Source organism: Scyliorhinus torazame, chromosome 5, assembly GCF_047496885.1.
Source record: "Scyliorhinus torazame isolate Kashiwa2021f chromosome 5, sScyTor2.1, whole genome shotgun sequence".
Lineage (NCBI taxonomy): Eukaryota > Metazoa > Chordata > Chondrichthyes > Carcharhiniformes > Scyliorhinidae > Scyliorhinus > Scyliorhinus torazame.
The window spans coordinates 300812537-300829433 of NC_092711.1; the positions used below are offsets into that span (position 1 = coordinate 300812537).

Consider the following 16897-nt stretch of genomic DNA (forward strand, 5'->3'; position numbering starts at 1 on the left):
GGCAAGTTTGTCAATCGCTTGGAGAAAACTCCATTTGTTTGATCGATCTGTAAGCACTTAAATGTGAATAAATTTCATATTGAGCAGTAAACTGAGTGCCCCGGCAAAAAAATACATCTGTCTGCAAATTGCGACCTCAAGGCAATGCAGCCAAGATCGATATCTTAGCAGCATAGGAGGAATTAAACCTTCCTCGAATTTTCGCACTCTTTTGCCATGCAATAGCATACCTTTCGTTAGCACTCTGCACACAGTATAAATGGTAAATTAGCTTCCCAAATTTGATTTGAGTATTTATGATGAGAGTGTGCAATATGAGTGGCCAATATGTTTAACCTTGAGATTTTTTAACCAGAAAGTTTGATCTTGTGAGAACCTCGGCACAAGACACTGTGAGGAATAGTCTTGGTTTTGAAATCCTGATGGTTTAAGCTCTCCTCATAGAATTTATTCCTCCGTAACACATTCACCTTTTATTTAAACTTTTGCTCAAGATCACCATGAAAGGTGTTTTGGGAACAACAGGATATCTGCCCTGGGTTTGAGCAAAGGGGCGAGTGATTATCCGTGGGTTATGGAAAGGCATCAATAGTAATTATTGTCTCTTACCCGCCTGTTTTTCTAGCAGCATTTTCGAAAAACTTGGCTCTGGAAGCAACCCTATAAATTAAAACAGCAAAGTCTAAGAATTCCCTTGCAAAAAGTGAACTATCATAAATCCAAAAGGAAAGATCATATGTTCCAGTGGCTGCCTGCTAGAATTGTATTCTAGTCCAAGAGCTTGATAGTTACTTAATATTTCATTTGGTGATAGGAGTGAAATGGATGTCTTTTTTTAGCATACATCAAAAAGGCGTACCTGTAGAACAGATGCTCACCACACCAGTAGAAGTAATCACATTCATTAAAAAGCAAAGGCTTGAATTTTGTCGCTGTTATCACTGTCACCGCTATGGATAAAGGAGTCTTATAGACGCCTGGTATGGCTGCTAGGAGCTGGCACTGTGTTGCCTACCCCAGGCGCCAGGGTGTCGCTTACCCAGAAACTGCTTGTAAAGGCAATGTGTGGGCCAAAGAAAAAGAGCAGTCTGCAGTTTCTTTCAAAGAAATGGTTTTAATTTTGTTGACCCGTCTAAGACTGAAATTCGAAACCCAAAGCAAAAAAAAAATCACAAGATTCGCACAATGTGCTCGTGGATAATACGGTTCTGGGAAAATCCTCCACAAAGCAACTTATTAAGATTGTCCCTACCACCCCTCCAAACTCAGAATGAGAAACCGCTATACGAGTTAAATGTAGAATGCAATCAAAAGTCATCAAGTACCAATGATTGCCTTCAAGGGGCTGGTTTAGCACACTGGGCTAAATTGCTGGCTTTTAAAGCAGACCAAGGCAGGCCAGCAGCACGGTTCAATTCCCGTACCAGCCTCCCCGAACAGGCGCCGGAATGTGGCGACTAGGGGCTTTTCACAGTAACTTCATTTGAAGCCTACTTGTGACAATAAGCGATTTTCATTTTCATTTTTTTCATTCATCAATAGCGGGTGAGACACTCGAGAGAGAGAGAGAGAGAGGGCAGGTCACGATACATTAGGGGGAACACAGACAAAGCCAGCCGAACATTCCTTTTACTCATTATCTACTTCGTGCACAGGATGGGGTGCAGCTTTGCTATCACTTTTGTTATATAGCTTATCAGCTCATTCAGGAAAGGCCGCAGTTAAAATATACCCCCGGCATAAATCACTGGTTTCAGAAGATGGAAAAACTAGAAAGAGGAGGAGAACAAAAAAAGAGGGCTAGAAGAACATGAGGGCCTCAGTGATGTAGTGAGTTGATGGACAATAATCTTTCATCTTTCGTGCCACAGTTCCCATTTAGCCCAAACTTATTTGGTGAGAATCTTCCTGTGAGGGTACAATAATAATAATAATCCTTATTATTGTCACAAGTAGGCTTACATTAACACTGCAATGAAGTTACTGTGACAATCCCCTAGTTGCCACATTCCGGCGCATGTTCAGGTACACCGAGGAAGAATCCAGAATGTCCAATTCACCTAACAAGCATGTCTTTCGGGACTTGTGGGAGGAAACCGGAGTTCCCGGAGGAAACCCAAGCAGACACGGGGAGAACGTGCAGACTCCGCACAGACAGTGACCCAAGCTGGGAATCGAACCTGGGACCCCAAATGAGTTGGAGCAATACTCAATCCACTTCCTATTGGGATAAATGATACTTTCTCGAAGTAAGTGCTGAGACACACTGTGGGAGAGTATTAAGATGGCTAAAAGGACCACTTTCGTCATGGTGGAAAGCACTGAAATCGCACTGGAAAAATCCAAAGAAATGGTTAAATAGGCCTCCTGGGAGGCTTATTTCTTGTCAGCTGGTGTTCAGATAAAACCAGAGTACCCATTTGTTTGTGACAACCATGAATAACTGTTAGTACATTAATAACTGGATTCTAACTTCATCAGTGCTATAAAAAGTTATCCAGCAATTTTAGTGTGAATTTTAATGACTGAATCAGGATAGATCCCTTGATCTGGATAATTAAACAATGAATAAATTGTCACCTTTTATTGCACCATTTGATTCATTAAAGCACAAGAGTAGAATGATGATGGCACAATAAGGTGGAATACGAAGACATGGTTTCACATTTCACCATTTTGGTTCTAACTCAAGTTAAACCAAGCCCACTGCAATCTCACGCCAGAGGTGAGGCCAACACTAAGTTGGGATGTTTGAGGTGACCGGGCATCTACTAGTGGTCGATAGAGGAAACTGGGTAGACAATCTGTTCCTTTAGAAATAGGAGTTCATGTCCATGTGGACATAAAGAATTAGAGCAAGCAATCTGTAATAGAATTCCACCTTAGTTGCCCCAAAAAAAAAAAAAATTAGCCAAAGATGTAATCAAAGTAACATTTTATTCTAAACAGATTCAGAATGTCATACGCAACACTGATGCATGCAGAAATGCCCGAGGTTATATACACCAACCTAGCAAGTGATTGGAAGTTTTAAACCTGTAATTGGTAAAGATTCTGATTGTGCTAACTGCCAGTGCAACAGTGGCACTCATCCAGCCTTTATTGCGAGCACATCTAACCTGAGGCCTAGGAGAAACATCTTTGCATTCAACTGCATAACTTGAAAAGAAAATTGTATTTGAACTAAACCTGAGGGAGACCATGAGCAATACTTTGCTACAAACAGTGAAATAACCAATTCTCAGACAATGAACAATGCAGTACTTTAGATGCCAAGTTCACACTGTAAGGGTTAGAAGGTCTAATCCCTGCGTTGTGTAAATTAGTTTCAACTTCATTTAGAAAAAAAGAGCAAAATGTATTGGCAAACTGACCCGTATTCATAGGAATGAGGTGGAAAATAGATTTGTGATTCTAGTTCCCAATTTTCTCTTTGGTGGAAAAAATATATTCATGACGCTTTCATGGTTTGGCTTAGAGAGAAGGGGGGGTTTAAGCTGCTTTGGGCTGTGAAAGACTTGGGCTCAGGACACTGCCTTCTAAGGACTTTCCTCCAAAAGTCTGGATAGGTAAGTCCCTCGGACAAACAAGAGGTCATTTAGCCCCTCAAGCCGGTTCCGTCATTCAACAAGATCATGGTTAATCTGGAGCCTAACTCCATTTGCGTGGGAGCAAGCAACCAGTTGAGAGAAAAATGTACCAAATTACAACAGTTTAGCTATTCATCCCCTCACCACAGCCGCTCAGAATAACAGTCTATCTCTCTTGACCTTGTTCTGTTTCCCTGATGTTTGTTTTTCTTGTTTTCTGAAGTTTTCATTGAATTTGTTTCACGAAACAGCCCTGTGTGTTTGTAAAATCAAAATTACCAGAGCACTGCGTTAACATAGTCTGGAAATGGATTTCCTCACATTACAAGTGGCTCTAGTTAGTAGAAAGATCTTTAACAGCATGGTTGCCATTTTGTATCTGAACAAGGAATAAGGGAGAGGAATGGGATTTAATTTTGCAAAAGCAATAAAGAATTACAGAATATTTGTGAATGGATAAATTGAAATTATAATCCTTTCGCATATTAAGGCGCATAAAAATAGTTCAGCCAGCTTAATTTACCACTCGGTAGCAGAGCAATGGGGTGCAGTGTTCCCTGCACACATCTCACCTCTTCCCCCATCCACCCCAACCAAAAGGTCAGTCGGGAGCCTGCCCACAAAAAAAAAGAGATCCCCCCCGACATTTAACTTTTGGTACGGTATTACTTAGCTCAAGGCGTGACTTCTGCCCCCATTTGGGGAAACAAATCTCACTGTAGAGAGCTGCCAGGCAATTCTTTTGGCCGGCTGCCCTGGTCTCAGACGCACCAGGTTTGAGTGGTAGCGACTGCTGGGCTGCAGACGGTACCTGAAGAGGAGGCGGCTCTGGATGATGGACTGAAGACAAGTCCAGAGTATCGTTGGCCCCCGCCCCCCTCCAGCCCAACGTCAGCCCGTGCAAGTAAAGCTGCTGGCCTAATGCATGGCCTAGGCCTCGCACTACCATGGGTAAAATAGTGGCCGGGGTGGAATGAGACACGTGTGGCCTTGTGAGACTCAATAGGCCCAACGGTGGGCGAGTCACCCAACACCTCCACCGTGCCCCCCCCCCCCCCCCACTCTGCTCTCCACAGCCACTGCATTATAGGCAGATAGGTAGTAGGCAAGTCACATGCTACATACCACAAGCCTCTAACACCACCACCCCCTCTTCCCCCACAATCACCTCACCCCCCCCAGTCACTGTTCAAAAATAAGGGGATGGCCATTTAAGGCAGAGATGAAAAAAATAATTTCTGAGAGTGTCACGGATCTTTGGAATTCTCTTTATCAAATGGTGGTTGAATGTTGAGCAAGTGGTGGGGGGGGTGACGACGAGGGGGACGTGCAAATGGGAGAGAAGGGAGCAGGGGGAGGGTGGAGATAGAGGAAGGAAGCAGGATGGGGAGTACGGAAGAGAGAGATTGGGAGCAAGGGCGAGTGAGGAGCCAAGAGTAAATGCTGTCTGAGGGCATCGGCCTGTGAAGCTATACGTCACTGTAATCCAATGTCTGCAGAAGCTGATGCGGGACAATTGGAGAGGGAAGGAAAAGAAACAAAACTACACTTCAAAAAAAAAGACATTTACACAGAAGATGAAGTATCTTCCATGCTAGTAGACTGCTCTACTTTCAGCGGTGGAGTGACTTTATCTCGACAAGGAGGATCTGGTGGTCTCATGGGAGGACGTTGCAGGCCAGATGAGGTCTTCTCCTGGTGGCCCCTTTGTACATTAACGTTACTATAATCGCCTGAAAAAGATGAAAAAATAAAGTTATTTCACATGGAAAGTTATTTAATACGGGCAAATATGGCCCAATCACTCAGAATTTACTGCCTCTACCATCACCGGAACCTGTTTGGGGATCAGGAGGATACTTTGACTCTCCACTGAATCACAGAAATTGTTACAGTGCAGAAGGAGGCCATTCAGCCCATCGTGCTACATTCACAGAAAAGGCAAAAGTGAGCCCACCTCCTAACCAAATGCTCGATAGAAATGGCAGCTTGAAGAGGCAGCCTGCAACCAGAGCAGTTGTGTGTTGGCAGATGCAACAGTCTGTTGTAAATGACCTCCCCCAACAACTGAGCAACAAATCAAACCTGCTCAACAGCAAGTTCGCCCTCTTTCTGAGGAACATGTCATTATCGGAACAGAATCATTTACATCCTGCCCTGCCTAACTTGAGAAGTTGCTGGCAAACTCGTAGGGCACGAATTGAGCACAAGAGGTTTTGCCCTTAATTTATTTTTTGCTTATTCGGTTCTTGGATCTTAAATGGGAACTAGAAATCTTAAACCCGCAGCAAATTTTAAAACTGCAATTTGCCTGAACCAAATGCCCATGCATTAGACTTTTCATTGTGCCAGTGGGATTTACTGAGGTCACGGTTCATGAATTGAGCAGAGAGTCTTAATGGAATCAGTTATCTGGCAATGTAAAAAAAAAAATCAAAAGCAATAAATCCGAATTACGAAGCATTGAACTGCTGGGTCTAAGCACAAAGCTCTTTTTGAAGGCGTTGTGTGTAATCTGGAAGAATAGAGCAGTAGTGCGAAGGATTTCCTTTAAAGCAGTTTTAAATCAGCGTCCTCAAATAGAAATTGTTGACTAGCCACAGGACACTGTTTTACCCTCACATGCTAATCCTAGTAGAAGCCTCTGAAACATGATGCGCGAAAATATAGAAAAGCAAATTACTGTCGATGTTGGAAATCTGAAATAAAAGCAGAAAATGTTGGAAAAACGCAGCAGGTCTGGCAGCATCTGTGGAGAGAAACAGAGTTAATGGGCAAAACTCTCCGGTATCGGCGCGATGTCCGCCGACCGGCGCCCAAAACGGCGCAAATCAGTCGGGCATCGCGCCGCCCCAAAGGTGCGGAATCCTCCGCATCTTGGGGGGCTGAGCCCCAACCTTAAGGGGCTAGGACCGCGTCGGACTAATTTCCGCCCCGCCAGCTGGCGGAAAAGGCCTTTGGTGCCCCGCCAGCTGGCGCGGAAATGACATCTCCGGGCGGCGCATGTGCGGGAGCGATTGCGGCCGCTCACGGCATCCCCGCACATGCGCTGTGGAGGGAGTCTCTTCCGCCTCCGCCCTGGTGGAGGCCGTGGCGAAGGCGGAAGGAAAAGAGTTCCCCCACGGCACAGGCCCGCCCGCGGAATCGGTGGGCCCCGATCGCGGGCCAGGCCACCGTGGGTCACCCCCCGGGGCCAGATCGCCCCGCGCCCCCCCCCCCCCCCCCCCCCCAAGGACCCCGGAGCCCGCCCGCTCCGCCTTGTCCCGCCGGTAAGGTAGGTGGTTTAATCTACGCCGGCGGGACAGGCATTCTAGCAGCGGAACTTCGGCCCATCCGGGCCGGAGAATCGCAGGCGGGGGGGGGGGGGGGGGGGGGGGGGGGCGGCGGCGCCAACCGGCGCGGCGCAATTCCCATCCCCGCCGAATATCCGGTGCCGGAGAATTCGGCAACCAGCGGGGCGGGATTCCCGCCAGCCCCCGGCGATTCTCCAACCCGGCGGGGGGTCGGAGAATCTCGCCCAATGTTTTGAGCCTAAGTGACCCTTCTACAGACCCTGGGTGCAATTGCCTAGATAGACTAGTGTATTCCAGGATTCCGGTTAGAATATACAAGAGGCTGGTTTAGCACACTGGGCTAAATAGCTGGCTTTTAAAACAGACCAAGGCAGGCCAGCAGCATGGTTCAATTCCCGTACCAGCCTCCCCGAAAAGGCACCGGAATTTGGCGATTAGGGGCTTTTCACAGCAACTTCATTTGAAGCCTACTTGTGACAATAAGCGATTTTCATTTCAAGAAAGGGAGAAATGTGAAGAACGCTATAGTTGGAAAGCGAGCAGAGGAGGTGGGATAAGAATAGAAGACCAGGGATGGGTTGAGCCAAAGGAGAGATTAGCAAATTTGTTATAGACAAAAGAGTGTTAATAGTGCCATTGGGCAGCACGATGGCACAGTGGCTAGCACTGCTACCTCACAGCTCCAGGGACCCGGGTTCAATTCCTCCCTTGGGTCACTATCTGTGTGGAGTTTGCACTTTCTCCCCATGACTGCGGGGGTTTCCTCCGGGTGCTCCGGATTCCTCTCACAGTCCAAAGATGTGCAGGTTGGGTGGATTGGCCATGCTAAATTGCCCCTGAGTGTTCAAAAGGTTAGGTTGGGTTACTGGGTTGTGGGGATAGAATTAAGGCGTGGGCTTAAGCGTAGCTTTTCCAGGGGCCGTGCAGACTCGATGGGCTGAATGGCATCCTTCTGCACTGCAAACTCTATGATTAAGGGAAGAAGAGTACCAACAGTGGCAAAAGGTAAGGTAGCAAAATGTGTTAATGGGAGTAAATTAAACAAGGGACAGGCAGGGGAAGGTTGGGGTTCTGTTGGGGCAGGCCAGGGAGCTGAAAACCAACTAGCAACAAACTACAAAAGGTGGGGGGTGTTAAGGTGGGGGGAAAAGTTCACAGTCTAAAGTTTTTGAACACAATAATCGGAAGATCAGGGGCAACATTCTCCGACCCCCCGCCGGGTCGGAGAATTGCCGGGGGGCTGGTGTGAATCCCGCCCCCGCCGGTTGCCGAAGTCTCCGGCACCGGATATTCGGCGGGGGCGGGAATCACGCCGCGCCGGTTGGCGGGCCCCCCCGCTCGATTCTCCGGCCCGGATGGGCTGAAGTCCCGCCGATAGATTGCCTGTCCCGCCGGCGTAAACTAAATCACCTACCTTACCGGCGGGACAAGGCGGCGTGGGCGGGCTCCGGGGTCCTGGGGGGGGCGATCTGGCCCCGGGGGGTGCCCCCACGGTGGCCTGGCCCGCGATCGGGGCCCACCGATCTGCGGGCGGGCCTGTGCCGTGGGGGCACTCTTTCCCTTCCGCCTCCGCCACGGTCTCCACCATGGCGGAGGTGGAAGAGACTCCCTCCACTGCGCATGCGTGGGAAACTGTCAGCGGCCGCTGACGCTCCCGCGCATGCGCCGCCCGGAGATGTCATTTCCGCGCCAGCTGACGGGGCAATAAAGGCCGTTTCCGCCAGCTGGCGGGGTGGAAATTCCTCCGGCGTCGGCCTAACCCCTCAATGTTGGGGCTCGGCCCCCAAAGATCAAAGATGCGGAGCATTCCGCACCTTTGGGGCGGCGCGATGCCCGTCTAATTGGCGCCATTTTGGGTGCCAGTCGGCGGACATCGCGCCGTTTCCGGAGAATTGTGCCCGAGGTGTTGTTCTTCCAGTTTGTGTTGGAGCATTCCATAGGAGCATTACAACAGGCCTAGGATGGACATGTGCCCGTGGCAGCAAGATCCTGAGTTAAAATGGCAAGTGACCAGAAGGTCGGGGGTCATGCTTGTGGAGAGAGCAACGATGTTTCACAAAACGCTCACCCAGTCTGCGTTTAGTCTCCCCATTGTAGAGAAGCAGCGAATATGGTAGACCAAATTGTTGGAGATGCAGGTGAAATACTACTTCACATGAAAGGAGAGCTTGGGCCCTTCAACAGTGAGGATGGGAGAGGTAAAGGGGACAGGTGTTGCATCCCCTGCGAGTGCAATGGAAGGTGCTGTGGGGAGGGATGAAGGGTCGGGGCGATGGAAGAGTGGACCAGGGTGTCATGGATGGAGTGTTCCCTGCAGAATGCTGACCGGGGGGGCGGGGGGGGGGGGGGGTGCATTTGGTGATGGCGTTATGCTGGAGCTGGTGGAAATGGTGGGGGGCTAGGAAATATGTAATTATCTTAGAAAGTGTATTTTACCCATACTGTATATATACCTAAACATCTACGACCATCACGGAAGGATTTTGCAGTCTTTTCTCTTTCAAAGTTTGGAATTGTGGTAGTAATTTATCAGGCACCACCACATTTTTGCACACTTTCTAGGTTTTTGTCCAACAGGTGCACACGATACTGAGTTCAATGACTCACAACAAGAGGAGCACCAGGCTGGCACCCCACCCCCACCCACCATTCTCCACCCACCCGTCCTGCTCACGACTCAGCATATAATTAGATTCTGCTTGCCCTTTGCCACAACGCATCTTGTTGTCTGCTATTGGCCAAGTTGCAAGTTGCTTTGTTCTGCTGACCTCAAGCAGTTATTTGATTGGTTGACCTACCCACTCCAGATTGTTAGCACATCCATGGCACACCATGTTAAGCACCATTTGAACTGATGAAAAAGAAGGTTAAGCACAGAAAAACAATCACTGCATGCTCAGCTATTCATTTCACCAACAAATACATAGAAAAGTTAAAGTACACATGCATACGCTATGGGAAAGAGTATTGGAGATCGCATGCCAGTGATGGTATTTATGACTCATTTTTTAAGTGCAATTAGCCACATCTGGATTCCCAATTTTCCACATGGCTTGGGGCCAATGTATTAGATAACGTTGCTCCAGACCCTGTTCTCAGTTAGCCACGGCCTTTTTTCAACAGAAAAAAATGTATAGTATGTAGTTGCATGATTTTGGAACTCATATCATTTGTCTTGATTGCTGGACTTAACAGCAATTATGATCCACTGAAATAAAATCCAGTGAAGCCCCCTTCGCGAGTACAATTGATTTTGATGAGCCTCAATTCACATTAAAATAGCAAAATGAATTAAACAGATATGAGAAAGGAAAACACACTATTGTACAGCGTGTTAAGCAAAGTTGCAATGTTAATATCTCATGCCAATCACTACTCTAAATTATATCAAGTGCATTTACCATCTTCAGTGTAAACCATCTTGGAAGAAGTAGGCTTTGAGCGAAAGGATGATGCTCGAGAGGCATTGGCATTGCTCTGATCAGACAATGGCACCCCATTTACAGACTTGGTTGCAGGCTTCAGACCTCCATCTTTTGTTTTTGATGCGAGCCTCCCCATTTCCGACTCCAAGTGTGGTCGCCAACTCTGGTTCCCCACAGCCTGACGGAGAGGAGAATCGGTTTCTGCCACCTTTGGGCTGCCCACGTTTGGTCTCGTCATTCGCTGCAGTGGTACAGGGCTCAATAGGGAACTCACCCCACCTGTCTCTGGGCTATTGGCACTGCTGGCATTATGGTCTGGGTTCCCTGCATCATCTGCAAAAGAAGAGTTTTTTGTTTTGTTTTTCAGAACTTTACTTCAAAGAGGGTCAACAAACAAAAAAGGGGCAAGAGGATGAACTATTTTACTGCAAACTGACTGAACACTGCCACCTGATCAGTAGATGACTGCCGCCCAAATCCTGGCTGGAATCATTTGCTGGTTTGCGTATAGTTACAGCCAATTACTGTGGATCTATATCAACACTGCTTCCCGCAGCCATGCCCCAAACACCCCTTGAAGAGGACAGATTTGATAGACATCAATCCTTTCTGACATTCAGGGTAAACCCTAATTACTGAACTAATGAGATTTTCCCTAGAGAGAGATGGGGAAATATATTCAGCTATGAGATAGGGTAAACAGATCTGATAATATTACAGAAATATCTTTGAAAAGGTGCAACTGGTCCATGATCTCGGTATCTGGATAGATTGCAGTCACACCTCTAAATGAACAGCATTATCATTTGCAGTCCCATTGATAACACCAATCTACTGAATACATTTTAAAACTAGGCTAGGATGAGGCTGTCAACTCTTCCACATTCTCAGTGTTGGGTAATGGAGTGCATCAGTCATGTAAACCATGCAGAAATATGATAGGCCTTAAACTACTTTGTTTTAAATGTTACCTTGTAGCCGATATGCATAGGCTTCCTCCTACTGCTTTTCAGTGACTCTATTGCTAGTTATTTCAGTGAGTTCATTAACAGTTATTTAGGTCCAACCTCCTTCTTCCTTTCCCCAAGAGTGTCCCACAAGGTATTAGATTCATTATAAAACAGAGCACGGAGTATTTTGCCCACATATTAACTGGATGCAAAGCTTGCTGCATTGTCAAAGGTTAAGTAACTTTGGCTCTGGCCTCCAATGAGAATATGTGCTCCCAATGAGAATAGTAATTTAAAAAAAAAAATAATAATAAAGTAATAATAATAAATAATAATAATAACAAAATAATAATAAAATAAAATAAATAAAAAATATAAACAATAAATAATAATAATAAAAATAATCTTCAATGACGCTACTGTGAAAAGCACCTGGTCACCATATTCCGGCACCTGTTCAGGTACACGGAGGGAGAATTCAGAATTCTCAGCTGGTACGGGAATAGAACGTGCGCTGCTGGCCTTGTTCTGCATCACAAACCAGCTGCCAAGCCCACTAAGTAAAACCTGAATAAATAATGTATGTGGGCGTTTACGTGGAAGTCTGCATGCTTTTGAATAGGCAAGTGTGCCCCTCCATATGCTAGATTATCACAGTCAGTCACTGCAAATACCAAGTCCGTTTGAAAAAAATGGATCAGAAATTTCCTGTAATGTAGCATCTCCACGAGAGCCCAGCCAAACTGCTACCTTAAACTTGTGGGAGAAATATCAGGATTAGCCCATAATGCAAGTTGGGTAAGTATCCAAAGGGTGAACACATCCTCCCAGATCTCAGTTCAGATCAGTGCAGATTGTTGTATTGTATTACGGACACTGACCTCAGCTCCAAAAAGATCTGTCTACATTATAGCCCTCCATATAAGTTAACCCAAGTCATATGGGAAGCAGTGATATGTGGTATTGTCACTGGACTAGCAATTTAGAGACCCAGGTTAATGCTCTGGGGATTCGGGTTCGAATCCCATCATGGCAGATGTGATATTTGAATTAATTAAAAATCTGGAATTAAAAGTCTAATGATCACCATGAAATCATTGTCAATTGTCATAAAAACCCTTCTGGCTCGTTAATGTCCTTTAGGAAAGGTGATCCGCCAACCTTACCTGGTCAGGTAAGTCCATGTGACTCCAGACCCCCAGCAATGTGGTTGACTCTTAAACGTCCTAAAAAAAGTCACTCAGTTCAAGGGTAATTAGGAAGGGGCAATAAATGCTGGACCAGCCAGTGATGCGCACATCCAACGAATAAAAAACAAAGTTGGGCATCACTCACCCCAGATCATAAAGATCTGCAGTGTAAACGTAAGAAAGGTATTGACGAAACAGTTACAGAAATACAGCGAGTGCAGGGCCCACTCCAGGACACAGTCTGGAGAAACTCAATTCTGAGATACTCAACTCTATTCCACTCATGCAGATTTACATTTAAAACGGGAAAACTTTGAGAGGGCTTGGCAATATTCCTGCACCGTCCCCACATTTGCTGCTGCTGGTGTAGTAATATTGCTGGACTGGTAATTCAGTGGCCCAGCCTGATGCTCAAATCTCCCCAGGGCAGCTGGTGGAATTTCCCACATCCCACAAAAGAATTTTGAAAAAAACGCTGGCTATCCACAGCCAAGACAATCCAATTATTCACAAAGCAGACTTGAGCTGCCCTGCAGGATAAAGGACAAACAAAAGCCTGTCGTATTTTTAAATGATTATTAAGAAATAGGTGAAGTGCCAAGGCTCAGAGGATCAGTCACCAGCAAGGTTGAAAATCGCAAGAGATATGAGCCCAGGAAACGAGTCGCTTGTTATTGACGAACACCAAAATCTGGGTTTTAAAATCGTCACACTAAAGAAAAAAAAATAAAGAGAGTAATTCCAGTTTGGTCGTAACACAGGGAGGGTGCAGAGAATGGGTCAGTTACATAATAGGGTGCTTTTTAAGTTAAGTGAAAGATGAGAGGGATTTTAAAGGAGTAATGCCCATTGCAAGCAGGGTTTCTTGAGGGCTAAATTTGCCTGTCTTGGAAGTCAACGTTTTGTTGAAGCCAATTGTCTCCAGGCCACTGTTGATGATTGACAAGCCAGTTTGGGTCATGAATGAATTCTGGTGGACGAAACTAGTTACTTGGGTGCTGGGGGGGGGGTTTGAGAGAGGCACTTTCTGTGTAGTTCCAGATATCTCTGCAAAGTCAAAGTTCCAACTGGCAAGGTGGTCCTCATTGGTTTGTGATGGTACAATACATGGTTTTAACAGCTTAAGCTCCACTGCATTTGAGTTTGTTTTGTCTTCCCCAATAAGGTGTCCTACTGACCAAAATGAAGTGAGCACAGTATAATGAGCAACTTGAAGTCCAAAAATGGTGCAGATTTCTAAAACGCTTGGACACTCAAAATAGGGATTTCTGCCCATATCAAATCACCTCCCCCATTTACCCCTCCCCACCCTCCAGAATGTTTACCAAGCAAACAACACAAGGGTTCTGATCTAAATGCTAGGAATGGTTCATATCCTTGATGCAAGAACTCTTGCAATTTGAAAGGTCAGTTTAAAATCCTTGAAGTTCATACCTAGAGCGGGAAATGAGAAAATGTGAAGCAGTGCAACAAGTTTCACTTTAAACATATTCTTAATTTAACAGAAAGCATAAATCAGATACTGGGTGGCACAGTGGTTAGCAGTGCTGCCTCACACGCCAGGGAACCAGGTTCGATTCCCACTGTCTGTACAGAGTTTGAACATTCACCCAATATCTGAGTGGGCTTCCTCCGGGTGCTCCGGTTTCTTCCCACAGTCCAAAGATATGCAGGTTAGATAGATTGGCCGTGATAAAATTGCCCCTTAATGTCCAAGGTTGTGCAGGTGAGGTGGGGTTACAGGGATTGGGCAGGGGAGTGGGACTAGGTAGGGTGCTCTTTCAGAGGATTGGTCCAGACTCGATAGGGCAAATGACCACCTGCTGCACTTTAAAAAAAATTTTTTAAGAGTACCCAATTATATATTTTTCCAATTAAGGGGCAATTTAGTGTGGCCAATCCACCTGCCCAGCACATCTTTGGGTCATGGGGGTGAAACCCATGCAGACACGGGGAGAATGTGCAAACTCTACACGGGCAGTGACCCAGGGCCAGGATTGAACCCGGGTCCTCGGCGCCGTGAGGCAGCAGTGCTAACCACTGCGCCACTGTGCCTTCTAAAAATATGAGGGAGATCTGTGTCGTCCAAGGAGTGCAACTGAAAATATTCACCACAAATGGGAAAAAAAGGTAGGCGTCTCTCATTAACACATGCCCGCTGAATAAAAGTCCTTTCATGCCAACCCTGTAATTAAGATTAAAACCCAAAGACTGCAGTTAAACTGCGGAACCGTATTAAAAAAAAAGGGAAAACAGGGATTTTGATAGTTTATCCAGCTAACAGCTGCAAGCAATTGATCAAACCAGACACCACTGGTCTCACGATAGAGACAAGCGCTGGCGCCAAGCGGCGAGAGCTTCAGACACGTATAACGATCAACGCTATAAAAGCGTCGTCCAGCACTGCCGGCTGATAAGTGTCTGGTTAATAGAACAAAGTCTGTGTGCACAAATCAAAGAAAAAAACACAGTCCTGTTTCAACATCACAGGACCAGGCGCAGGATCGAGTTAACCACCTCAAGTCCCACAGCGCAGTTGTTGATTAACTATATGAAAGAAATGGTAAAGGGCAATGTTGGCGAGCTCAATGCTGGAATCACTTCACTTCGCACAGATGGCTGGGGGTTTAATTATCATTCCAAGCCCATTGAAATGGTAGGACAAAGCGGAAAGCTACAGTTCACTCTCCAACGGAGATTACAGATCGTGTAATGGTTGACTGAAATGAAGGAAGGGGTACGGGGACAGCATGTCGCATTATTCATAGTTCACTGACATGTTCTCTGCTTAGAATGGCTAGCTTTAATTCTTCATCCCAGAGACCGACTATTTGCCAATGGCTCAGTGGGCAAGTCTGCCAGAATGTTAATTTCAGTCATAAATCAAAACTAAACTGTTACACAGGTTAACGTAATGTCCCCATGAATTTTGTGAAAAAAATGACATACAAATAACTCTTGGTTGTCATGTCAACTCCATAAAAATGTAAAACGTACTTTGCAGGAATCCATGGGCAGAGGCTGCCATCTTGTACCTCTCTCCAGATAGTTGTTGGGTAGGTGTGAACGAGAATGTCACACATCAGAGTATACATCCCTGCTGGTGAAGCATTACATGATGTGCAGTGACGCCAGCTGAAGGTTTGCGTGGGCTTTGGTTATTGTGTGAGCAACACCTCTTAATAAACCTCTCGTAATGTTTTTCAGGAATCCAGAGGGTGGGCACCTCCACATTATTTTATTCTTTGCGGCAACAAGAAATCTAACAAAAGAGGGGTGGCACAGTGGTTAGCACTATTGCCTCACGGCGCCAAGGACCCAGGTTCCATCCCAGAGTCATTGTCTGTGTGGAGATTGCATATTCTCCCCGTGTCTACTTGGATCTCATCCCCACAACCCAAAGGTATGCAGGGTAGGTGTACTGGAGATGCTAAATTGCCCCTTAATTGGAAAAAAAAGAAATGGGCACTCTAAATTTCAAAAAAAAAAACATTGGTATCTACCCTGCAATGTGGAAAATTGCCCATGTATGTCCTGTACACAAGAAATAGGACAAATCCAACCCAGCCAATAACCGCCCTATCAGTCTACTCTCCATCATCAGCAAAGTGATGGAAGGAGTCATCAACAGTGCTATCAGGCAGCACTTACTCATCAATAACCTGCTCATGGACGCTCAGTTTGGGTTCCACCAGGGTCACTCAGCTCTTGACCTCATTACAGCCTTGGTTCAAACATAGACAAAAGAGCTGAATGCCAGAGGTGAGGTGAGAGTGACCGCCCTTGACATCAAGGCAGCAATTGACCGAGTATGGAATCAAGGAGCCCTAGCTAAACTGGAGTCAATGGGAATAGAGGGGGAAACTCTCAGCTGGTTGGAGTCATGCCTTGCACAAGGATGATGGTTGTTTTGGTTGTAGGTCAATCATCTGAACTCCAGGACATCACTGCAAGGGTTCCTCAAGGTAGTGTCCTAGGCCCAACCATCTTCAGCTGCTTCATCAATAACCTGCCTTCCATCATAAGGTCAGAAGTGGGGATGTTTGATGATGACTGCACAATGTTCAGCACAATTCGCGACTCCTCAGATAATGAAGCAGTCCATGTCCAAACGCAGCAACACCTGAACAATATCCAGGCTTGGGCTAACAAGTGGGAAGTTACATTTGCACCACACAAGTGCCAGATAATGACCATCGTCTACAAGAGAGTATCTAACCATCCCATGACATTCAATGGCATTACCATCGCTGAATCCCCCCCACAATCAATATCTTGGAGGTCACCATTGATCAGAAATTGAACCGGACTAGCGATATTATTGAAATAAATTATGCTAGAAGAGGAGGCTTTGAGCATCATTTTCGGTGTAAGGGTAAGAAGGTTCCACCAATACCTTTAAGAGCGTTGTTTTAGTTTTGATGGATTATCGACCCTTGACTAAAATCT

General features: G+C 46.0%; 1 protein-coding gene across 1 annotated transcript in view; it reads right to left on the minus strand.

Annotated features, from left to right (window-relative positions):
• ophn1 (oligophrenin 1) overlaps window positions 1-16897 on the minus strand; it is a 230177-nt gene that overhangs the window by 43226 nt on the left and 170054 nt on the right. Inside the window, exons 20-22 of the mRNA XM_072505810.1 lie at window positions 10285-10641; window positions 5161-5323; window positions 610-660 (exon numbers count right to left, since the gene is read on the minus strand). Coding sequence (XP_072361911.1) covers window positions 610-660; window positions 5161-5323; window positions 10285-10641 — 571 coding nt within the window. The remainder of the gene's footprint in view (window positions 1-609; window positions 661-5160; window positions 5324-10284; window positions 10642-16897) is intronic.